Raw genomic sequence first — 23,906 nt, forward strand, 5'->3', positions numbered from 1 at the left:
GTAGGACATCCCTCCCAAACAAATTTCCTAGCAATGCACCTCTGAAAAGCCCACTGTGGCCTTTGGTCCTGCATCCCCAATGCTCTACTTCTGGATCTGTCAGGATCTCATGCTTCAGCAGCTGAATATGCAGACTTCAAAGCTCTGTGTCTGACGTGATACGAAATATTTGCCTACAGTTATTTGAACCCCGACAGCTGTTCCTCCCATTCAGTCATCCCTTAGAGGCTTTGACTATTAACAAATGTGTTTGAAGGCTCCTCAAAACTTCTAAAAATGGGGAGGAAATGTCAATGAGATTGACATACAAAGTAGTCAACCACAAGCCACACTGAGGACAAAGGGTAAGCGCATCGCAGGATATCGAAAAGACAAAAACGTTTATCAAGGTTATCACAGTGAAACGTATTTCAGAATAGTGAAAGCTCAAAGACCTCCCAAGACAAACCAAGGGCAAGACATGTCTTTCTAACAAAAATATAAACAATGAACTCTAAGATCCACTGAATCTGCCATTAGGAGGTAAGCCAAGACTTACAGAAATCACACTGAGTCAAATGGGTTTATTCTGATAGGACGAAACACTAGATTTAGGCCTGAATTGGCTTTGTTAAAAAATAAAATAAGGTCAGCAAAATGGATATTCAAAGTTGAGAATAAAAAAAAATAAAAAAATACACCTTCTGCTCTGAGGCAACGTCTAGCTTGGGATTGGGCTGCGCTGGAAGACTTCTGGGAGAGATGCGAACCGAGGGATGCTGCGGCCATTCTGATCGACCCACTGGGAAAGGCTGAAGGTCCGGGGTGGGTCTTTACTGCGCTGTGCATAGTTCCTGCATATAGAAAGGGGCAGAAGATGAGGTGCAAGGCAACACAAAGAGGCAAAGGGACAAGTGAGAAGCAAATTCACAGGCACCGTCATGAAGTTTTCTCCATGCTGGGTTTTGAATCAGACCCAAAGTCTCATTAGCAAGATATATGCAAGTATTTTAATGTGGTGTTATGTGCCTTTGAGGTGATATGGGCTTATGATGACCCTGATCCTAGGGGTTTTCCTTGCAAAATTTATTCAAAGGGTTTGCATTAGCTTTCCTCTGAGACTTGCCCAATGCTCCAAGTTTCCAGGGCTGAGCAGGGATTTGAATCCTGGTCTGACAGAATCCTAATCGAAGACTCAAAATGCAACACTGCACTGATAACACTCAGGGTTATATCAAGTACAAGAAGCAACTTCTATTCTCTTGAGCCCCAGAGTGGTGTAAAAGTCTGAGCACTGAACTGTGGGTTTGAATCAATGCTGTGCTATGGAAATGCAATCGGTTAGATTGGGCCAGTCACACAGCCTCAGAGGAGGGTCAGGGAAGACGTCTCTGAACAAATCTCACTAAAGAAAGCTGCAACAGGATTGCCATAAGTCAGAAACAACTTGAACTCACACGACAACCAAACGTAGACAAAGTGGCTGTACGCTGGCTGCCTTCAGTCATAACTGTTAACGTCCAAGCGCAGAGATAGAGGAGGAGTTCTTCCACACCACAGAAAGGGAGGCAAGTTCTATCTGCATGGTCATTTCTGTCCACAAAATCATTTGGATGCCACAGAAATACTCTAAAGTGCATGGCAGTAGCTGGTGAGAATACATGGCGCATGATACTCCCTATACCCAGATGCAGGATCTCTGCATAGTCCAACATTCTTTGTTAAAAATGGACCAAGCAAGCACTTTGGAGACACCCACAAACTGGCTGTGAAGGTAATCTTTGTCCTGCTCCTCTCACACTGAGTGTCCACAGAAGAGTCCATTCCAGTACAGTGCATCCTCTCATACTCTGTTTACCTTATCTAAACCAAAAGCCAGCCAAGCGCTAGCTCCCATCATTACATCTTAGGGAAGTCAATTCCACCAACTGTTTGTTGCTGCTGGATGCAAGGGATGAGTCAGGCCAATTAGTGACAAAATCTCTCTCGACTAGACTCCCGGAGAGTGTCAGGAAATCAGGGCTGTGTCTGCATCTGAGCGTGTTTGGCTCTTGGCAAGGAGGAAGCTTCCCCCGCGAAGGTTTGAACACCACTTTCAAGGGAAGATTCCTGGTTTCATGAAGCGCTTTGAGGAAACACACAAGGGCTACCCACTGCCCCCTCCCTGGACATCTAGCATCTCCTTTGTGTATGTCAAGGGAGGCAGCTGCAGGATCCGTGTCGACCCCCGGGGGAAACGCCATGCCTTACATATCATACATGCCTTTCTTTGCTCATTCTCTCTGCTGCATCATTGCAGATTAAAAGACTAGCTTTAGGGTGCTAAGCAAAGGGCGCAGGAAGACATTCTTCAAAGGGTTACTGGGAATCGACAAGGAACGTACAGCTTTCAGGAGATGAAAGGCATTCTTTCCATTGAGTTGGAGCATTCGGAGGTTGGGTTCTTTCCCTCCCCAAGGCAGACTGCTATTAGACAACCTTTCTGTTCCTGCCTTAAAGGAGTGTTTCAGAAAGCAAAAGCTTCATGAACGGGGAAGTGCATTAATGGGAATCCTGGAGCGGATCCCTGCTGCTGTGAATTATGTACTTCACTACCATTTGATCCCAGGGTTTATACCTTGCTGCATATTGGAAGCGGGCGGATCCAATGCCAAGGATGAATGCACTCTAATTTTCAGTCCAAACTTTAAAGGCACTATCATCAGAATAAACTCGGTATTTTGGACTTCTCCATTAAAGTTCAGACTCAAACTAGAGATGAATTCAGCAATCCAGTAATACCACAGCAGCCCATCTGTGCTCTGCTATTACATTTGTATGTATAACTAAGAATTATCATCAAAAGCATCTCAGTAAGGTTTGCTTGGTTTTTCAAGTATCATGGCAGCCTACTCTCTTGCCTGGCCAGCTTTGGACTGACTTGTAAACATAAGGCTGGTCTATCTAAAGCCACCGTCAAAGAAGGGACTCTGGTAGGAGTTTCAGGGATAAAGAGCTCTTATGGGAGTTAGTGCCGCTCACGTGTTTTGAGGTGGTCCTTACACAGGCCTTGCCTCTCATGCAAGTCTTTTAATTTCCAATAGAACCAAGACTAGGAAGGAGTGGGTGCGAGGTGCATTCACAACAGATGGGCCCTCATCTGAGTCTATTCTGTCATGCACCAAATGTTCTAGGACTGTCTGTTGTGAGCCACACAGGCTCACTCTCTGGGGTCAGATATGCTCAGTGCATTTGGCACAGAACAAAATTGCCTTTGTTGGGGTTTCACCTGTTGAAAGTACAGCTGGTTCTATTCTTCTGACTGTGGGGCCCAGATAACGTATGACAAATTGTATTTAAGGCACAAATCGGGGCTGAAATCCTAGCTGACTAGAAACATGGAAGAAAAAAGTGGCACCATGCCAACTTGACTCCAGCATTTAAAATGTTGGCCACACCAAAAATAAGTGTGAGGTTCAAAATGTGGGATTACTCTGTTACTCTCAAATTATTTTAAAAGACCCTTGAACCATTCCAAAAAACGTCTCTTATTATTAAAGAAAGGAAAGCTTGCCAGTGGGGTTTGGCCCAGATTTAAATGAAAGGGGACCCAGTACCTCACAGTCAGATCGGTTGTGTGCTGAGAGCTGTACCCCTTGTATTCGGAAGCGACCTTCTGCATCAGCGCAAGCATCTCATTGACCGCACCTGGAATTAATCAACGAAACCAAGTATATTCGCATCAAGTAAGACAATGGCAGAGACAACTTCTCACATATAAAGGCCCCATTTGCAAGTCCAACTACTTCACTTGGCACCCGTCGTACGCGATGCAGTGTATTTGTGAGCCAGTTTCAGTGCCAGCCAGAGCCAGCAGGTCCTAATTTCATCCAGCCTGAATGCAACTGACAAGGACATCGGGGAAGTCCAAATGCAATTTCCTCTGAAAGGATGAAGCATCCTTCCTTAGAATGGAGTTTCCAGCCAGGGATGAGTCATGTTAACCCAGAGACCAAAAAAAAAAAAAAAAGGGGGGGGGGAGTTTCAAGAAGGGCTTTCATTTAAATGTGTGTGAAGTCCAATGACAGGAGATAAAAGAGGGACAGACATACTTGCAGAAAAATTGGGAGATAGAGATGGCAGGTCAGGGAGGAGAATATTTGGCAAAGGCACCCAAGAACCCGGCAAAGGGAGCACAAAAAGCAGAGGTGGCACTTGGATTGAGAAGTCCAGCTACCTTGGGCAGCATAGACAAAAGGAAAGAATGATGGACATTTTGCACCCTTAAAGAAAAGGCATGAAGGACAACTAACTGGATGTCTCCGCAGATGTAGGATAGAGAAGGACCAGGTTAATGCTGCCATGTACAGACTGGGGTTTTCTGGTCTTGGCAAACAAAGGAGAAAGAAATTATACATCTGTTCCTTCATATATTCTACTGAGCTTGAATTGCCCTCACCGGAAACAACAAGCTCCTTTTATCCCTAGACGTAATTGGAACCTTCAGCACTGTTGACATTAAATATACATACATACATATACACAGAGTCCCTGAGTTGCAAACACCTAACTTACAAACATATCAAGAGTTACAAACAGGCGTGAAACAACAGGAAATGAGAGAAATCTACTCCTCGGAAGGGAAATTCACTCCTGGAAGAGTTACCCTGTTTCCCCTAAAAGAAGACATCCCCAGAAAATAAGACCTAGTAGAGGTTTTGCTGAATCGCTAAATATAAGGCCTCCCCCGAAAGTAAGACCTAGCAAAGTTTTTGTTTGGAAGCATGCCTGCCGAACAGAACACCAGAGCAGATCGGTAAATGTACGTACCATAGAAATAATGGTACATTGAAATAATGATAATAACAAGAAATTCTTGATAGGATTCACAGTTTGTCTGGTTATGCTGGTTTGTGATGACAACTACTGTCCAGTTTATAATAAATGTTCATTTTTTGTTCAACAATAAATGTGAATTCTTCTTCATGGAAAAATAAGACAACCCCTGAAAATAAGACCTAGAGCATCTTTGGGAGCAAAAATTAATATAAGACACTGTCTTATTTTCGGGGAAACACGGTATTATCGTGCGGGAAAGGTATTTCTACTGAAGTCAATCCTTGTTTCGAAAACATGCACGCACATGCAGACATGCCATTTGTTACTACCTTTGTAATTTCTTTTGCTACCTTAATGCAATGAGGGTTCAGACAATGTAGGCAATTTAAAGTGGCAATTCCATCTCCTCTCCCATTACGGTGCTTGAGTCAAGTAGGCTATCTCCAATGCAAATATTGCTGTAGAAGTTACCTGGGCAGCCGGCTGCAGAGTCGCTAGTGGAAATGCCTAATTATGCCATTAATGGTCCTTGAAAGCTTATTTCCTGAACAGAGGGGCTTGGGAGGGGGAAGCAGAAAGCAAGAATGCCTTCTGCAAATGTGAAGCCACAAAGACAAGGCAGACAAGCAGGATTCTACAGAAAAATGTTAGGGAGCATCACAATGTAAATTGGGCAGTGTCTAAAGAGTCCTATAACACATTTAGTGCATGAAATGAATGGATACCTATTGTGCATGCATCCTTCATCCCTCCAATCTGTCCAGGGCCATTGGGAAAAATGCCTCAGGAGCCAGAGTATTGCTGTAAACCAAGCAGAATTAAAACCTCTGACCGTTGTTTATGCTCCAGGAAGCAAATCCACCAAATGCCATTGGACTACAACTCCCAGCAGCCCCTGGGTCAGCACAGCCAATGATGAGGAATATAGGGAATTGTAGTTCAATACTTGGGAGGACTGCATGATTCCCAATCATGCACAAATTATTATCCTAAAATGCTGAATCATCACCAATTACAACAAACATAGACTAGAAAGTGATATAATGGATCTCATTTATTTTGGTCTTCACTGTAGGAAAACCATGGTCCAATTCTCTTTTAGTCCTGACTAGCGCAGACCATGAATCCATTAATCTACAAGTCCACTAAGGATTCATCTATTGATTGACTGGGTCCGCTCTAGTTTGGACAAACAAGCAATATGCCAGCCAATGTCTTTAAATCCTTGGGTCAAAAATTCCTGAGATGTATTGCATACCTAAATATTGCCTCAAATGGGCAGGCAGACATTTTTCAAACCCAGATGTACCTATGCTTGAAAACCGTAACAGTTTTGGAATTAAAATCTGAAAAGCAGACGTAATGTAAGGTCCCTTTAGTTGGCAGCCACTGAAACCTACGCAAAAGTTTCAGGATCACACAGGCTTCTGCTATGATCTAAACAAGTGTTTTTGCTGGAACTAAAGATCTCTCTAAGTTCCCGACAACCAGACGGAAGTGGCTTCAGCAGATGCCTTTTTTTTGAGCCAATCTGCTGCATGTTACTGTATTCCCAGACAGCTGGAATTCATATTAATCACCCTCTTGTGTTAAAACCTCACAGGAAATGTCAGGTCTGGCTCAGACGGATGGGGTTTCCTCTGGAGAGATCTGTGAAATTTTCGTTCCACCCACAGCTGCAAGGTGTCAAGCAGGAGAGCATTCAGTATTCATTTCAGATATTTATATAGCTTGTGCAGGCCAGAAATTGCAATATGGCCTCCTCTGCTCATAACACTTCCTTTTGATCAGTTATTTTCCACCATAAAGACATCTGAAGTTTACTTAAGCCATTTCATACTGAGTGGGGCACATTTCCAAGGGTCCTTCCACCCAGTCAATTTTAACAATGAATTCAAACTCATATCCTGTGTTTAATTTCATCTTTGTTCTGTGCATTTTAATATATGTACTTCATATATTAAATCTGTGTTAATGTATAAATTTCATATAATGTTTTATGATGATGTTTTTAACTGCCTTGATCCTCAATGAGAGGCAAGTAAGAAATAAAATTACACTATGTAACAAAATTGGGGGGTGGGGGGGAATCAGTTCCCGGTTTGAAAAGTGTTATTTCCTGTTTAATTGTGTGGCATTCACTTTGAAAATAGTTGTTATACTCCAGAATCTTTGTTTTTGTAGCTGCCACAAACTATGTTGAATTGGTTGAGACTCTATGAGATACTCATTAAAAAACTATAGCAAAATGCACTGCAGGATGTCCCGCAAAAACAAAGCTTTTGCAGTTTAATAACCTTTTCCATGTTTTTATGATAGAATCTATTAAGAAATGACATTTATAACCCAGGAACAAAAACTGTGTTGACAATGTTATTATGATTATCATGCAAATTATGCCTGTATGATTCCACTTTAACTGCTATTGAATCCTGATATTTGTATTTTAAAAGAGCTTATTTATTGAGAATCCTGAGTGAGAGAGAGCACTCCAGTGCCTCCTCACACTACAAACCCCATGGCATTTAAAGCGGAATCATAGCAGTATAACCATGTAATATGAATGGGTTTTCAGCAAGGATAGGGTTAAGGCACAAAATCCACTGAAATGCACCAAGCTCTGCATGCGCCCTGAGCATGGTCAGACCTCTGGGAAGCAGCACTCGTGGTCTCAGGCCAAAGCTTTCCTTATTTCTGTGCTCCCTTTGCTTTGGAGACTTTTACCTGAAGCAAGGACGTGTTGTGCCCACACTCAGCAGGCGCTCCCTGCCACACGTCTTCCCTGAGCTGCCCAACCAAGAAGCTATCCAATCAGTCTCTGAAAGCCATTTCGGGCCTAACGGCTTCTCCATTCCTGGTGCCTGACTCTGAATAAGCCCCATGTTTATAAAAAATGCAAACACGTCTGCAGTCTTTCATCTTGGGGGATATTCTGGGGGTGATCAATGTAAAATATAAGCTGTGAAGATAAAGGGTTCTGACAAGGAGCCCCCAGTAGAACAGTTTCAAAACCTCCTCTGTATTTAAAGGGGTGCATGCCTTGGTGGGCTGCCGTAGCCAAAAAGTACCCTCCCTTTGCCCCCGATTACAACCTCGATGCCTACAGCCATCTGAGATAAAAGTCTGTTAGTGCTAATAAGCAAACAGCTTGGATTCATTATAGGAAGCGCTCGCAAGCAACTCCTGACGTGAAACGGCAGGCCTCCAAAGGTACACCTCGCATATTAATAGGAAAAACACAAAGGGGAAAGGAAAGGAGGAACCTCATTAGATCTTCCCTTCTGCCCATATTAATGATCCTCAAGGCAAATGCCGCAAACGGAATAGCAGCCATGGCTCTCATCATATTTCACACAGCAAAGACAGATCAAGGAAATGTCGGTATTCAGTCAGATCAGGAAAAACAATTATTCCTTACCCCATTATGTTGAGGAACATAAAAAAAAAAACTACAAAAGAAAACAGAAAAAAGAACCCATAAAAGAAAACAAAGTTTGAGAAGGAACCACCACACATTTAAATCTCTAACACTGAGAAAGGAAGAAACAATCTTGCTCTGGCTGCAAACCCTTCCCTTTCAAGCAGAACCCTGGAGTTTACCCCTGACTGTTTAAAATTCCATGAGTGAGGCTTTCATGCCCCACTGTCCCCACCAGGCTCACCTATGACAGGTTCTCTGCGACAAGCGTGGTTGAGTACAGCGTTGATGTATTTCTCCTTGCTTGCCTCGAGGTCCGTCTCCTGGATGCATATGCGTCTAGGCCTTGTGGGGATGAAGGAGAGGAAAAACACATGACAAAATGCCATACAAAGCAACCCTGGACAAGGGTGGCATGTTAATAACATGGCTCTTGCTATCTGCCATCAGGTTGGCTCTGACTTATGACAATCTTATGAATGAGAGACCTCAACGAGCCACAGGCATCATCTATCCTGCTCAGACCTTGCAAACTCAGGGCATCTGCCTGTAATATAGCTTTCCTTTCTTCCTGCTGTCTTCCACTTAACCAACATTTTTGCCTTTTCCAAGAAGTCACGTTGTCTCATGATATGGCCAAAGTATGACAGCCTCGGTTGAGTTGAGAATTTAGGCCTGATTTTCTCTTGGACCTACTTGTTTTTCAATTCATTTTGAATAAAAGCCATTTAGGAATGGTTTGCAACACTAATTCCTGCCTATGGAGGCCCTTCATATCCAATATTTTGATATCCAGTCACTATTTGACACATTATGTCTGGCTCCTCAGCAAAATCCCATACAAATTGGGAGATACTACCATTAGCAATGCCACCATCACCATAGCGTCTTACGTCAGTGGAGCCCAACATCATGGAAAAGTGGGGCGAAGGGGAGTACTATGAGAATAGAAATGGGGAAGGGGCTAAAGACAAGAAAACATTGTCTTAAGAGAAGTGGTTTCCTGGTGATTTGCAGCAATTACCGAATTTTTTCAACTGTAAGACTCCATTGATTGTAAGACAAACCCTAATTTCAGAACCAACAAAAATACATAACATACACCTGCAATTCTAAGACCACTTTAGAGATGTTTATATAGGGGCAAAGTACATTCTAGAACTGAATAAAACCTGTACTTCCATCTGGAAGGCTTAAAAATCACATACCCATCAAAAAATTCTTATTCACGTAAGAGTGATTATGCCATTGGACTGGGACAAAGTCAAGCCTCTACTGAGGCATGAAATTCAATGGATAACCATGGGCTGGTCATCTACTCAGCCTGACCTATCCCATAAAACTGTTGTGAAATAAAGTGAGGAGGACAGGAGTCACACATGCCATGCTCATTAGAGGAAACGCAAGATAGAAACCTAAGTAATGGATCAATAAATCTGTCATGTAACAGCTCTCCGAAGTCCTGGCAAGGAAAGGAATGTTTATCTCACTTTCAAGAATTAAAAATACTTCACAGTTCCCAGATTTGACAACAATCTGGAGATAAATTGCAGACGTGACAAGTTTCGCCTTCTTTATACGCATGGAAGACACCTGCAATTTCAGCGCTGCCACCGTAACTAAGCCAAAGTGATTGATATGCATGGGAGAGCTGATGCCCAGCATCATCCAAAGAAGACACACACGTCCACAGCTCCCTCAATTTGCAAAAGGTTTCAGTGAGGCTTGAAGCTCCACCAGATAGTCGATGTAAGCAATCTGTATAATGAGTTTTTTAGAATCTGTAGTATTGAGGAAAGGCAAATTTCTGGCTATTGTGACTACGAGGGAAGGACTTAGCAAAAAATGCCAAGGAATTGTGCACATTCTGTGGGGCTTTAGGAAAAAATGGGAACTGAAGGTCTCAGAAGAAACCATGCAAATAAGCAAATGAGGAGAGTTGAATTTAAAAATATATAAACAGTCAATCAGATTGTTGTTTCTAAACCACACAGAAGAAAAAAATGATTCATGCCAACTTGGGTTTGGGGGATGGACAGAGTATTCCAAAAAAGGTGGACAAATGAACTTCCTAAATTATTTGGGAAAAAGAATCCTAAATGCGGAGGAATCTTTCTATGCTGGGACCCATTCTGTACAAATGTTGTGCATGAGGAGGGTGCATAGAAAACAATGTTCCCTGTCCAGGAAGTGAGTTGTTTTCTTTGGGAAGCAACAACAATGTGCCTTTTTTTGCACTGACTAATTCCCAAGCGGTGAACAGTCTTTATGAGCTATGCATTTTCAATTATGTTCTTGCAGGAAATATTAAAACGCTTAAATTATTCATTCTTGCCAATGAGCACATTTACAGAAATACACAACCCTATGACAGTACCTTTTCAGTCTTAAAATAGGGCATCTGCTACCACCTAGCGGAAAGGGATGGGATACCAGCGGAGGCACAGAATTATAGGACATGCATGTCCGCACAAGACAACAAATCCCTAAATTCTGCAAAAGAATACAAGCAAGGCAGGATAACCAGCCACAAACAGACAGCAGGCGCAAACAGGGCACAGAGGGAAAAGGTTCTGACCTGTTTGGTTCTCTGATCTGAGGATCTTGTCCATGGTTTTCTCTTTGTTCCCTGACAGAGCTGGAACAGGATGGTGAAACCTTGAACTGTGAGCCAACAGTTAATTTAACTCCAATGTTGCCTGCATTTTCCCCTCGTGGCTCCTTTTGATCTATGGAAGCCTGTCCAACTGAGGGCCTATCACCTCCTGCACTGGTCTCTCTCCTTGACTCTGCAGGTACCTTTTCTATGGCACTGGGAACATCATTCCCTTTCTCCAAATTCACTGAAGCATCTTCTGGAGGTAAAGGCCCCTTGGAACCTAAATCAAGTCCGGCTTGATTTTGGGAGCCTTGGTTCAGGTGATTCCAACTTTCTGAACACTCAGAGGTTTTCTTGGAAGCTGGATGGAGGGGCACTGTGTATGGACCCTTCTCTTCATCCTCACTGGCTAGGAGCTCGTCCTCAGCCTCCTGAGAGAGGTCTGTGAGAGAGTCTATGCTTTCCCCAACTGAAGCATCTAGAATGGAATCATCCACGTCACTGTTCTCATCATACGCACCACCGGGCGGCCCATGGACCGGGGAAGGGGCCAGCCCATTGCTTGGGAAGGAATCGTGACGTGAGGATGTGCATTGTCGCTTGCTGTCCAGTGGGTCACCGTCTTCAGTATAATCAAGAGGTCTTTTGCTTCTGGGAACTAGATCATTAAAGACTCGGTACACAAAGGGGCAGGAAATATCACTAGACATGATGGGAATTTCAGGGCTTCAGTAGATGTTTGTTTCTTTAATCAGGCTCTCTGTACCATGACATAAGGGATGTCCAAAACTCCAGCCTTTCCTTCAGTCAAAGCAGTCCCTTGTCACCTGAAAAAGAAAAGAAAAGCAATGTAAAAAGAGTTAGCCAAAAAATCTCTATTCTTGCCCCTATTTTTCATCTCCACTGGGAGAAGGTAGTTACTCCATTAATTTGGATCTGTCCTCCAAGAATTGCATTTACTTAGAAGTAGGCGCCACTCACCTTTTTTTTCAAATGAATACTGTCAGCATGTGCATGCAAGTGATTTGAAACAGCTTTGAGTATGACCTCACACAAGCATGAGTGTGAAGACGTGCAAGCTTTTTCATTACAAAGAATGCTCCTTTACGAGCAATCCTCCAATTCGTATGGCACAGTGGGTTAAACTGCTAAGCTGCTGAACTTGCTGACCGAAAGGTTGACGGGTCAAATCTGGGGAGCAGAGTAAGCTACCTCTGTCAGCTCTAGCTTCTGCCAACCTAGCAGTTTGAAAACATGCAAGTGTGAGTTGATCAATAGGTACTGCTCCAGCAGGAAGGTAACAGCGCTCCATGCAGTCATGCTGGCCACATGACTTGGAGGTATCTACAGACAACGCCGGCTCTTCAGCTTAGAAATGGAGATAAGCACCAACCCCCAGAGTCGGGCACGACTAGACTTAATATAAGGGGAAAATCTTTACCTTAGACTGGAGAGTAAACCCACTTCTTCAGATGCTGTACAGATATGTAAGCCTCAGGTCATAATGCATATTTATATTTGGAGCTGGATACATAAACAGGAAATTTCAAATTACAGTAGTCTCACTTATCCAACATTCTGGATTATCCAACTCGGTCTGCCTTTTAGTAGTCAGTGTATTTGTAGTCCATCTTTTCAATACATTGTGATGTTTTGGTGCTAAATTCGTAAATACACTAATTACTACATAACATTGCTGTGTATTGAACTGCTTTTTCTGACAAATTTGTTGTAAAGCATGATGTTTTGGGGCTTAATTTGTAAAATCATAATGTAATTTGATATTTAATAGGCTTTTCCTTAATCCCTCCTTTATTATCCAACATAGTCGCTTATCCAACGTTCTGCCAGCCCATTTATGTTGGACAAGTGAAACTCTACTGTATTTACATACACAAAGTTCTCTGATTGAAAATTATAGATACAGGAAGTCCGCATGTTACAAACAAGATAGTAACCTTCTATAGGCTGTCAAAGGCTTTCATGGCTGGAATCAATGGGTTGCTGTGAGTTTTCCGGGCTGTGTGGCCATGTTCCAGAAGCATTCTCTCCTGACGTTTCGCCCACATCTAACCCAACCCTTACTTCCTATTCCATCACTCCAACCAGTGGTTCCCAACTTTTGGGCCTCCAGGCGTTTTGGACTTCAACTCCCAGAAATCCCAGCTGTTATGACCTGTGGGAGCTGAAGTCTCAAACACCTAGAGGCCCAAAAGTTGGGAACTACTGCAGTCCAAACACACAGAAGGCTTCAGAGAAAAGAAAGCTCCCTTATACATTCACAGAAGGGGCCTTTAGGAGTCTCCCTTTCCAAGGAAATGCTCAACCAAACACTCCTCAGCTTCCTCGGGCATTTTTCTCCTGTTTAGAGAGAAAGAAGAGTCTCACCCGCCGCCATCTTGTTCCAAGAGGCTCTCAAGCCACGCCCCTCCGGCGTGTAGCGAGCCCGGCTGCATAGCCACGCCCCTTTGTGTCCTCTCAACCAATCAGGAAGCGAGGAAGGCCTCCGATCGATGCGCTCGGTGCTCGGCCAAGAGGAAGTCCGTCGGGGTGTTCAGGAGCGGAGGAGGAGCGCCGAGCGCAGCTGATGCAATCTGGAGAGAAGAGGCCTCGCAGGTGAGGGACTGAGGGGAACCGGTTCTGTTTAAGGAATTGGGGGGAAAGGCAGGTGAAGCCCAAAAGGGGTTGAGGGAAGAGGTGGGAAGAGCCGAGCACGTGGTTTAGATTGACAGTATGGGGAGGAAGGTTGGTGGATTTGGGGTTTGAAGGTGAATTAGAGAGAATTTGGGAGTATCTTGGCCTGACAGGATTGTCAGGTCTGACAGGACAGACCGCGAGGACCTAACAGAAGCTGAAGAGATCAAGAAAAGGTGGCGAGAATATACAGAAGGATAATAATAATAATCTTCTATATATATAAATGAGTGATGGCATCACGGCAACCAACAAAACAACAAAACTTGTTGCCCCCCAACCTCGAAATTTGACAACACAACCCATCATCCACGCCTCTAGGTTGATACAACAAAAAGAAAAGAAAAATAAAGTCCTAGTTAGAGGGAAAGGAATAATTGTTTTTATCCAATTGCTGCCAGTTAGAGGACTAATCTCTGCCCACTTGGTCTCCTAGCAACCAACTCAGCCCAGGGGACAGGCAGATTTAGGCCTCGGCCTCTTCCACAGATTATCTAATTTGCACTGGATTATATGGCAGTGTAGACTCAAGGCCCTTCCACACAGCTATATAACCCATTTATAATCTTATATTATCTGCTTTGGATTATCTGGACTCCACACTGCCATATAATCCACTTCAGTGTGTATTTTATACAGCTGTGAAGAAAGGGTCCTCATATAATCCAGTTCTAAGATGATAATATAAGATTATAAATATAATATGTAATAATTACTATGATATAATAATACAGAACAATATAACCTCTAAAATCAGGACAGTAAATAAAGATCAACACTCTGAAAGCATAAGCCACAGCAACCCGTGGCCAGGCAAAGCTAGTATAGTATATATACTATAATATATATATAATAATATAATATAGGAAAGATAATAATATCGAGGATAGCTTTGATGGTGTGGTGAGTGAATTAGAACCAGACATCCTGAGGAGTGAGGTTGAATGGGCCTTAAGAAGCATTGCTAATAACAAGGCAGCAGGAGACGACGGGATCCCAGCTGAGCTGTTTAAAATCTTGGAAGGTGATGCTGTCAAGGTGATGCATGCCATATGCCAGCAAATATGTAAAACACAAGATTGGCCATCAGATTGGAAAAAATCAATTTATATCCCCATACCCAAAAAGGGAAATGCTAAAGATTGCTCACACTTCCGTACAGTGGCACTTATTTCCCATGCCAGCAAGGTAATGCTCAAGATCCTGCAAGGCAGACTCCAGCAATACATGGAGCGAGAGTTGCCAGATGTCTAAGCTGGGTTCAGAAAAGGCAGAGGAACGAGAGACCAAATTGCCAATATCTGCTGTCTAATGGAGGAAGCCAGGGAGTTTCAGAAAAAACATCTATTTCTGCTTTATTGACTATTCCAAAACCTTTGCGTGGATCATAATAAACTGTGGCATGTTCTTGGTGGTATGGGGATACCAAGTCACCATGTCTGTCTCCTGAGAAATCTGTATAAAGACCAAGTAGCCACAGTAAGAACAGACCATGGAACATAAAACATTATGTCTGTTTTGTTTAGTTTCAGGGCTTGAAACAAGCTGCTTTTGGCATCATGGGGCATGAACTGACAGCAGAAGAGAAGTACCACCTGATCACCAGGAATTTGCAGGTACTTCTAACACAAGTGTGGATAACTATTTTTGAGGAGAGGAGCTAATTCCAACCAGTCCACCCCTCAGTTAGGCTGTACTCCAAGACAACAAGCCTCCAGGTTTTTATATTTGACTTCTTTTTTGAGATTCTGATTTATTTATTGTTTTGATGGTGATATTGTGCTTTTCTTTCTTTTTACTTCCAGGAAGTTCTCGGCGAGGATAAATTGAAGGCAATCTTGAATGAGCGTGAGCTGAAGATCTACTGGGGGACGGCCACTACGGGCAAGCCTCACATCGCCTACTTTGTGCCCATGTCCAAAATAGCAGATTTCCTCAAGGCTGGCTGTGAGGTGAGATAGCATAATCCACCTTATCCTGTCCCACTTGGCTCTTTTTTCCCCAGGGAATGGAAATCTGAAAATATTGTATATACTCGAGTATAAACCTAGTTTTTCAGCCCTTTTTTTAAGACTGAAAAAGCCCCCCTCGGCTTATATTCGTGTGAGGGTCCTGGTTGGCTTATATTTGGGTCAGCTTATACTCGAGAATATATGGTACATTTATTATTTTTCTCTATTATTGTTGCTACTATTACATTTATTTTACTCTATTTTTATTATTATTAATACATTTATTCTTTCACTCTGATATTATTATTATTATTATTATTGCATTTATTATTTTACTCTATTATTACATGTATTATTTTCCTGTATTTATTATTATTATTACATGTATTATTTTACTCTATTATTATTAAAAGGATACATAAGCATATTTACATTGAAGAAGATGAGAATAATGATTTCATCAGAGTTGGACAGTCTTATCTTAAATTTGAGCTTTATGTAAATATTCAAAAACATTTAACCTACCAATGCCTCAATTAATGTAATTTTATTGGTATCTATTTTTATTTCTGAAATTTCCCACCCTTGGCTTATACTGGAGTCAATATTTTCCCAGTTTTTTGTGGTAAAATTAGATGCCTCGGCTTATATTTGGTTCGGCTTATACTCGAGTATATACGGTATTTGAAAGTATATCATTTAGAAGGTGGAACGATTTTGTTTTTTGCTGCTTTAGAGACCAGGAAACCACAAACCACAGTACTTTAATCGCTTTGGTCTCTCTAAGTGTACTTTTTCTTGCTGTCAGGTGACGATCTTATTTGCTGACCTCCATGCTTACCTGGACAACATGAAGGCCCCCTGGGAGCTGCTGGAGCTGCGCACCCAGTATTACGAGATGGTGATCAAGGCCATGCTGGAGAGCATTGGGGTCCCACTGGAGAAGCTCACCTTCATCCGGGGAACGGACTACCAGCTCAGCAAGTAAGTCCACTCAGAAGAGAGTGCTCTGAACTTCTGAGGGCATATAGAGCTCTTCAAAAGCCTTCAGCTGGCATTTCTGTTGATGCTGAGAAGATGCTCTTAATCCTCCAGAGGTTTAGTCTAGTGTTGGAAACTGATTTAGAAAGGGAAGTTGGTGATAGTTTCATACAAGGACTCCTCTTTTGTATGGCACAGAGAAAAATGGAAGGAATATTCTCTTCAGGACCATCTTGCTGCTTATCACTTGTATACAATAAAAATTTTGAATTGTTAATCAATAATAATAATAATAATAAAACTTTATTTATATCCCGCCACCATCTTCCAGAGGGACTCAGGGCAGCTTACAAAGGTGCAATATACAAAATACGAAAATTGCAGAAATATTAAACAATAACAGCCAACATAAATATAACTATAATTATAAAACTTCTTAGTTAAAATCAATAAAATACAGCAATAGCTGCAGATATAAAACAACAATAGTCAATCTAGTAATGTAAAGTGCTTTGACATCTATGGGTCTTCACATATTTATTAAGGACATTTAAATATTGTTGAAGGCTTGTTGAAACAACAAGAAACCTTGTTGCATATCCTGCCAATATCCAAGATATGCAATAGAACCAGAGTTCGGTAAAGTAATATTTTTAGTCAACAAGTCACCAAATTATTCCCGACATCCAGCTTGGCTAACAACCATGCTGCCTGGGGATGGTGGATTTAGGAACAGATGTAGAGCCCAGCTTCTTCCTGCTCAACTTTGAACAGCCCATTGGACCTTTGCCTCAGAGGGAAACAGGAATCTCCCCCATAACAACTTGGGTTTTCATCCCACTCAGGGAATACACGCTGGACGTGTACCGGCTCTCCTCCGTCGTCACCCAGCATGACGCCAAGAAAGCTGGAGCCGAAGTAGTTAAGCAGGTGGAGCATCCTTTGCTCAGTGGCCTCCTCTACCCAGGACTTCAGGTACTAATTCTGCATTTGCCAAATTTTCCCGAGCCAAGAGGATGTTATAGGTGTTCCTTTCATATACGTCTTTTTCTCTCTACAGGCCCTAGATGAGGAGTATCTGAAGGTCGATGCCCAGTTTGGAGGAGTGGATCAGAGAAAGATTTTCACTTTTGCGGAAAAGGTGAGAGCTGGGAGAGGTTTGGCCTTTAGACCAGTAGTTCTCAACCTTGTGTCCCCAGAAGTTTTTGGCCTACAGCTCCCAGAAATCCCAGCCAGTTTACCAACTGTTCAGAGTTGAAGGCCAAAAACATCTGGGGACACCAGGTTGAGGACCACTGCTTTAGACAATCATGGGATTGCTTTTCAAGGCTGGGATGGGAGTTAGATGTTTGGAAGGTGTCTATGTGATATCTTTGTATCTTTCTCTCTAGTACCTTCCCTCTCTGGGTTACGCCAAGCGCATCCATCTCATGAATCCCATGGTGCCAGGGCTGACCGGTAGCAAGATGAGTTCCTCAGAAGAGGTAAGCTTCCAAACTTCACACACCAAATGAGCTGTATCCTGGAGGGAGGAAAATGTAGATTTGGAGAGGTTTCTCCCTTTAGATGCCTCTTACCTGTATCGGGTAATACAAACAGCAAGCAAACTGGATATCAAGGAATCCTGTAGGATATCTGAGACTGAGAGAAGAAGTTTTAGTGTAGGTTTTCATGAACTCTACTCTAAAGCTTCTTTTATTTATTTATTTATTTATTATTTATTTAATACATTTATATCCTGCCCTTCTCACCCCGAAGGGGACTCAGAGCGGCTTACAAATTAAATTTACATACAATATTATATTATTATCATAGCACAACACTGGCAATAAATTACTATATTATACTATATCAATATATTGTAATATTATATCTTTTTATGCTGGCTACCTCCTACTACGCGGTTGCTTGTTACCAGGATAGTTCTTGAGCTTCATTCCAGGAAAAGATCACCTGTCTTCTGCCATTTCTCAGACATTAAAGAATTCCGACTGCATTATACAATGAAAATTCATAACAGGGCCTTCTTCTGAAACATTTTCCATCCCTTTTGTTTAGGAGTCCAAGATTGACCTCCTGGATCGCAAGGAGGATGTGAAGAAGAAGCTCAAGAAGGCCTTCTGTGAACCAGGGAACGTGGAGAACAACGGGGTCTTGTCCTTCATCAAGCATGTCCTGTTCCCGCTCAGATCAGGTAACGGCTTCTTGGGATCTATGGGATGGGGACAGGGATGGATCCGAAGTTAGTTTGTTGTCAAATGGAGAATTCAGAGGGATTTGTGGGCCACCTTTACCATTGTTTGTATATGCACCTGGCTCTTGTTCGTGTGATTCCGTGACTCCTGTCTCTCCTCACAGAGTTTGTGATCCTTCGAGATGAGAAATGGGGAGGAAATAAGACCTACACAGATTATGAAGACCTAGAGAAGGAGTTTGCTGAACAGGTAAAATGCTGAGAAGGATGAGAGACAATGTCAACAGCTGTCCAGTGGCAGGAAAAAAATTAACTTGTACAAATATTTTTTGCATTCGCTTATCTATCTTGAGGCAGGAAAAGAATACAAAGGCCAAGAACACATTGGGGCTGCAAATTTTCCTAAACTGCTTTAATGCTTGTCATACATAACTAATGTGGGAGAAAGATAGTTCTCACTTTCAAAATTTGCTTTTCTTTGTTTTGATTTGGCAGCCTGTAACCTTTGGGAGCCCAGGCAAGTTGAGCCACTGAGTCCTCGTAGTTACGCAAAATCACATATGATAATGACTTAGAATTATTGCATATTCCGCAAATCAGCTCAGTAGTCCTAATGACTATTTGGCTCTTCATTCTTCTTTGTGCTGGCAGGCTGTCCATCCTGGGGACCTGAAGAACTCAGTAGAGGTGGCCCTCAACAAGCTCCTGGAGCCCGTCAGACAGAAGTTCAACAACCCGCAGATGAAGAAGCTCGCCAGTTGTGCGTATCCTGATCCGTCCAAAGCAAGTAAGTGGGGATGGGCACTAGCAGATGTCTCTTCTGTTCTCTGGTCAGAGCCCTTTGTGAGGCACCCACCTCAAAAACAGGACTGCCCTCCAATAACCACCTTTCCCATCTCTTGCCCAAACACAGAGCCAGCTGCAAAGATCCCTCAGAAGAATTCAGATCCTGAAGAAGTGGTGCCATCCCGGGTGGACCTCCGAATTGGGAAGGTGCTTAGTGTGGACAAGGTAGGCCCAGGATCCTGCATCCTACTTGCATGGTGTTATATCTGTACTTAGTTACACAGTGGCTGTGCTACTCCATATTGACATTATGCCAATATTCCTGCTTTTTGCATCATTGTGCAGAAGGGTATAATGCATGGGCACCTTTTTGGCAAACCTAGGATTCAAGTGATGTGCAGTGGGGATTAGAGATAGTTATGGACTATCTATGAATGCATGGTCAGAAACTTCTTTGATATTTCCCACTAGAGTTGGTTAGTTCTGGCCCAGACTACTTGTCTGAACATATCTCCTCCTATGAACCAACTAGGTTGTTGAGATCATCTAGAGAGGCCCTGCTCTCGATCCCACCTGCCTCGCAGGCTCGGCTGGTGGGAACGAGGGACAGGGCCTTCTCGGTAGTGGCTCCCCGGCTATGGAATGCTCTCCCCAGTAGTATTCGACAAGCCACAACACTCCTAAGTTTTAGGAAAGCAATCAAGACATGGCTGTGTACTCAAGCGTGTGAGGAATAAATATCTGAGGTGATATGGCTGAATCAAGGCGTACGCGAAAGGCGTCAGCGGATGAATCTAATTACTCATGCATTTTAATTTTTTTTTTATTATTCATGTTTTAATAGAGTTAATATAACTTTTAATTGATTTTGGTATTGTTATTTTATTGAACTGCCGCTGCTTATTGAATGTGTTTTTGGGGCAATGGAATTTGCCAACTGTTGTAAGCCGCCCTGAGTCCCTATGGGTGAGAAGGGCGGGGTAGAAATGATGTAAATAAATAATTAATAATAATAGTTCTAGGTAGAGTAAACCTATTCATGTGTCAACACATAGCTCAATGTTGCAAGTTCAGTAGCTTTACTGTAATCGAGACATCCACCCATTCTGTGATTGACCTCAAAAGAGCAGCGGCTGCAGCAGGGAACTCACCAACAAAGAGGAGGCCTGCACCGCAGGGCTCCCTCTGTTCCTCATTGCTGCCTATACAAGTGCAGCTCCTTCTTCACTTCCAACATTCTCACCCCAAAGGGAACATTTAGCAAACTGTAGCCTATGCAGAGCTGGTACGGCTCACATCTGCAGTACTGGAGAATTATTATTCCCAGTCATGATACTGCTGTGTCCCCCCCGCAGCACCCTGACGCCGACACACTCTACGTGGAAAAGATCGACGTGGGCGAGCCAGAGCCACGAACGGTAGTGAGCGGCCTGGTCCAGTTTGTGAAACAAGAAGAGCTCCAGGACCGGCTGGTGGTCGTGGTGTGTAACATGAGGCCCCAGAAGATGAGGGGGATCGAGAGTCAGGCCATGCTGCTCTGCGCTGCCAGGTGCATAAGGGAAATGGGATCTTGCAGAAGGACTTCTGCAAGTGGGATCAGGAGGGTGGGTGGCTGACATGGTCACTGTTTAGGTAGTGGGTGGGTTTGCCATTTACTGCATTTGCTCAAATCTAATGCTCACCTTTTTTTGTCTAATGAAATGTGCTGGCACCCTTTCTCCCTGTTCTGTGATGGCGTTTCCAAAAACTGAATTTGGCCACTAGACCAGGAAGGCTTTCCTCACTTTGGATACATTTTTGTTAGTTGAGAAAAGGACCTAATAGAAGCCAACTTTTTTACTGGGACCAGTTTGTATATGTTTTCTTAGTCTCTTTTCCTCCTTCACAGCACTGGGGAACCCTGCCAAATAGAGCCCCTGGATCCGCCGGCAGGATCGTGCCCTGGGGAACGAGTGTTTGTGGAAGGTTATGAGAGCGGTCAAGCTGACGAAGAGCTGAAACCCAAGAAGAAGGTGTTCGAGAAGTTGCAGGTGAGCAGGAAGGGGAAGAAACCTCAGTAGTGAGGACTGCTGGGTGACTCACTCAACTATTGGCGAGTGGCCACTTCAGTTATACCCCACTTTTCCAAGACTGAATTGCAGGTCACTCAGTTTTTATTGATCTGCCAGTTTCCCATGTTGGAAGAGCTTCTATTGTGCTTCTCTTGCGTGGCAGGGGGTTGGACTCGATGGCCCATGTGGTCTCTTCCAACACTAGGATTCCAAGGTGCCTCTTTGGCCTGATGACTCTCCCTTCCTTTTCTGTTTCCAGGCCGACTTCCTGATTTCTGAGGACCTCGTGGCCCAGTGGAAAGGAAAGGCCTTCATGACCAAGCTGGGGAAGCTCACTTGCAAAACTCTGAAAGGCGGCACCATCCGCTAGGCCTCCTCCTTTGGGGTCCCTCTCCTCCGCGCTGCATCCTGCCCGATAACCATCCCCTACACGCCATCGCTATCGAAGAAATGCCAGAAGACTTGGCTTCAAGGCTCCAGAGGGGGGCAAAAGAGGCATCTCAAAGCAGAGGAGGCCGTTGCTCAGAGACCCGGCTCTGAAATCAAGGCAAGTTTGTTTATATTGGGGAGGAACAAGCCCAATACTGCGTGTGGGACCCTGCAAATAATTCAAAGGTGCAAGGCGGGGACTGTGCCTAAACCAGTCTGTCCTCTCGGGCCCATGTGGGAAATTCTGCAAACGTAGCTGGACCGCACCTCCCGCTGTCCCTTACCATTGGCAATGCCACCTAGGCCTCATGGAAGGTGCAGTCCCACAGTGTTCCTCCCCTCCGGTCTGTTTGTGGCCTTGTGTCCATAGTAGAAGTCACTGTCTGCCATGTCCAGATCTAGGCTGGCAAAGCATGCAGGAGGGGATCTCCATCAGATTAGCAAAGGTTGCATTTCTGTCTATCATGAACACTGGACTCTATATTCAGTGTCATCCATCCCCAAATAAAACTATCACAACATAGCTTTTTGGGTCCTTTTAAAACTGATTTCTGCTATTCTACTGGGGTACCTTTTCTACACATTTGTGGACAAAATATGAAGTCCCCTCTGGGTGTGTTTTTAAAAACAGCTTTGAAATGGCATGTTTTTGAACTTGTAGAAGAGCCATGTTAACTCGGTTGTAGCAGACAGGTAGTAATGTGGTAGGTGTTTTGTGGGTTGGGTGACACAGCTGGCAGGTGTGTATCGTGTGAATCCATGAATTTAATATGGAAATGGAGATATCCAAGGGCAGTGAAGGGTCTTTTTGCATGCTTTCCCTTCTTGTGACGCTGAGAGTGTATGACGTGCCCAGTACCACCCAATGGGTCTTCATGGCTGAATAGGGATTTGGACCCTGGTCTCCCAGAATACAAGTCCAATACTCAAGCCATTGCACTACATTTGATCTCCAGATTTCATCCAGAGGTTTGACATTACCTTTCTCTGAGACGTAATACTTTGGTGAATAATAACAACAACAACAACACTATGTAAAAAAATTTGAAAAACTTTCTGTTCCTGGTTTGAAAGTGTTATTTCCTGTTTAATTGTGTGGTACTTACTTTGAAAATAGTAGTTAATACTCCAGAAGCATTGTTTTTGTGACTGCCATAAACTATGTTGACTTGGTTGAGACTTATATCAAATCTTCATTGAAAAACTATTGCAAAATGTGCTGTAGTTTAATAAACCTTTTCCATGTTTTTATGATATAACCAATTAAGAAATGACAGTCCTAATCCAGGAACAAAAATTGTGTTTCATAGTGCAATTATTATTATTTTTGTTCTTCACCAAAATATTAATTCTCAATAATGTAATAATAATAATTCTCTTACATTTGTTTATACCGCACTTTTACTCTCCACAAAGGAAACTCAAATGCCGTGAATGGCCAGCAATGATGGAAACAATGTGAGAAAAGTAAAATGTGTATCATATCTTTCTTTCATTGTTGATCATTGACCTAAATCATTAAATGTATAGAGCAGGGGTCCCCAAACTTTTTAAGCTGAGGGCCGGTCCACAATCTTTCAGACTGTGGAGGGGCCGAATGATCATTTGGAGAAAAAAAAACCGAACAAATTCCTATGCACACTGCACATGTCTTATTTGTAGTGCAAACAACAACAACAATGAAAGAACAATAATATATTTAAAAATGAAAACAACTGTAACCAACATAAACCTATCAGGATTTCAATGGGAAGTGTGGGCCTGCTTCTGGCCAATGAGATAGTCAAGTTAATTAGGATTGTTGTTGTTGTTGTGTGCCTTCAAGTCATTTCAGACTTTGGGCGAGCCTAAGTCTAAAATTATTTATTTATTCATCTACTACATTTATTTATTACATTTATATCCCACCCTTCTCACCCCGAAGGGGACTCAGAGCATCTGTATGTACATAGAATATATTATATTATTAGCATTGCACAATATTAGCATTATATATTACTATATT

The 23,906-nt window shown here is 42.9% G+C and overlaps 2 protein-coding genes across 2 annotated transcripts; one reads left to right on the forward strand and one right to left on the reverse strand.

Moving 5' to 3' along the window:
* Positions 1-548: 548 nt before the first annotated feature.
* On the reverse strand, positions 549-13,323 carry s100pbp (S100P binding protein). Its single transcript, XM_003228739.4, has 5 exons — positions 13,203-13,323; positions 10,794-11,641; positions 8,460-8,560; positions 3,576-3,666; positions 549-833 (listed from the first exon to the last, which is right to left on the reverse strand). The coding sequence occupies exons 2-5, from the start codon at positions 11,522-11,524 to the stop codon at positions 701-703; spliced, it is 1,056 nt and encodes a 351-aa protein (XP_003228787.1). The 5' UTR covers positions 11,525-11,641; positions 13,203-13,323; the 3' UTR covers positions 549-700.
* Positions 13,314-22,424, forward strand: yars1 (tyrosyl-tRNA synthetase 1). The gene is made up of 14 exons (XM_003228740.3): positions 13,314-13,430; positions 15,035-15,124; positions 15,314-15,460; positions 16,269-16,444; positions 17,287-17,416; positions 17,502-17,582; positions 17,833-17,925; positions 18,500-18,635; positions 18,800-18,885; positions 19,287-19,422; positions 19,549-19,646; positions 20,777-20,970; positions 21,310-21,451; positions 21,732-22,424. Exons 2-14 carry the CDS (start codon positions 15,068-15,070, stop codon positions 21,840-21,842), a joined length of 1,587 nt encoding a protein of 528 aa, XP_003228788.2. The 5' UTR covers positions 13,314-13,430; positions 15,035-15,067; the 3' UTR covers positions 21,843-22,424.
* Positions 22,425-23,906: the final 1,482 nt, after the last annotated feature.

The sequence above is a fragment of the Anolis carolinensis genome, unplaced genomic scaffold (assembly GCF_035594765.1).
Source record: "Anolis carolinensis isolate JA03-04 unplaced genomic scaffold, rAnoCar3.1.pri scaffold_10, whole genome shotgun sequence".
Taxonomy (NCBI): domain Eukaryota; kingdom Metazoa; phylum Chordata; class Lepidosauria; order Squamata; family Dactyloidae; genus Anolis; species Anolis carolinensis.

Coding starts and splice junctions, on each gene's coding strand:
- s100pbp (XM_003228739.4), bottom strand. CDS start 11,524: ATGTCTAGTGATATTTCCTGCCCCTTTGTGTACCGAGTCTTTAATGAT. Junction 8,561..10,793: donor CAGATCAGAGAACCAAACAG/GTCAGAACCTTT, acceptor CATCCCCACAAG/GCCTAGACGCATATGCATCC. Junction 834..3,575: donor ACAACCGATCTGACTGTGAG/GTACTGGGTCCC, acceptor TTCTATATGCAG/GAACTATGCACAGCGCAGTA.
- yars1 (XM_003228740.3), top strand. CDS start 15,068: ATGGGGCATGAACTGACAGCAGAAGAGAAGTACCACCTGATCACCAGG. Junction 15,461..16,268: donor TCCTCAAGGCTGGCTGTGAG/GTGAGATAGCAT, acceptor TCTTGCTGTCAG/GTGACGATCTTATTTGCTGA. Junction 17,583..17,832: donor TTTTCACTTTTGCGGAAAAG/GTGAGAGCTGGG, acceptor CTTTCTCTCTAG/TACCTTCCCTCTCTGGGTTA.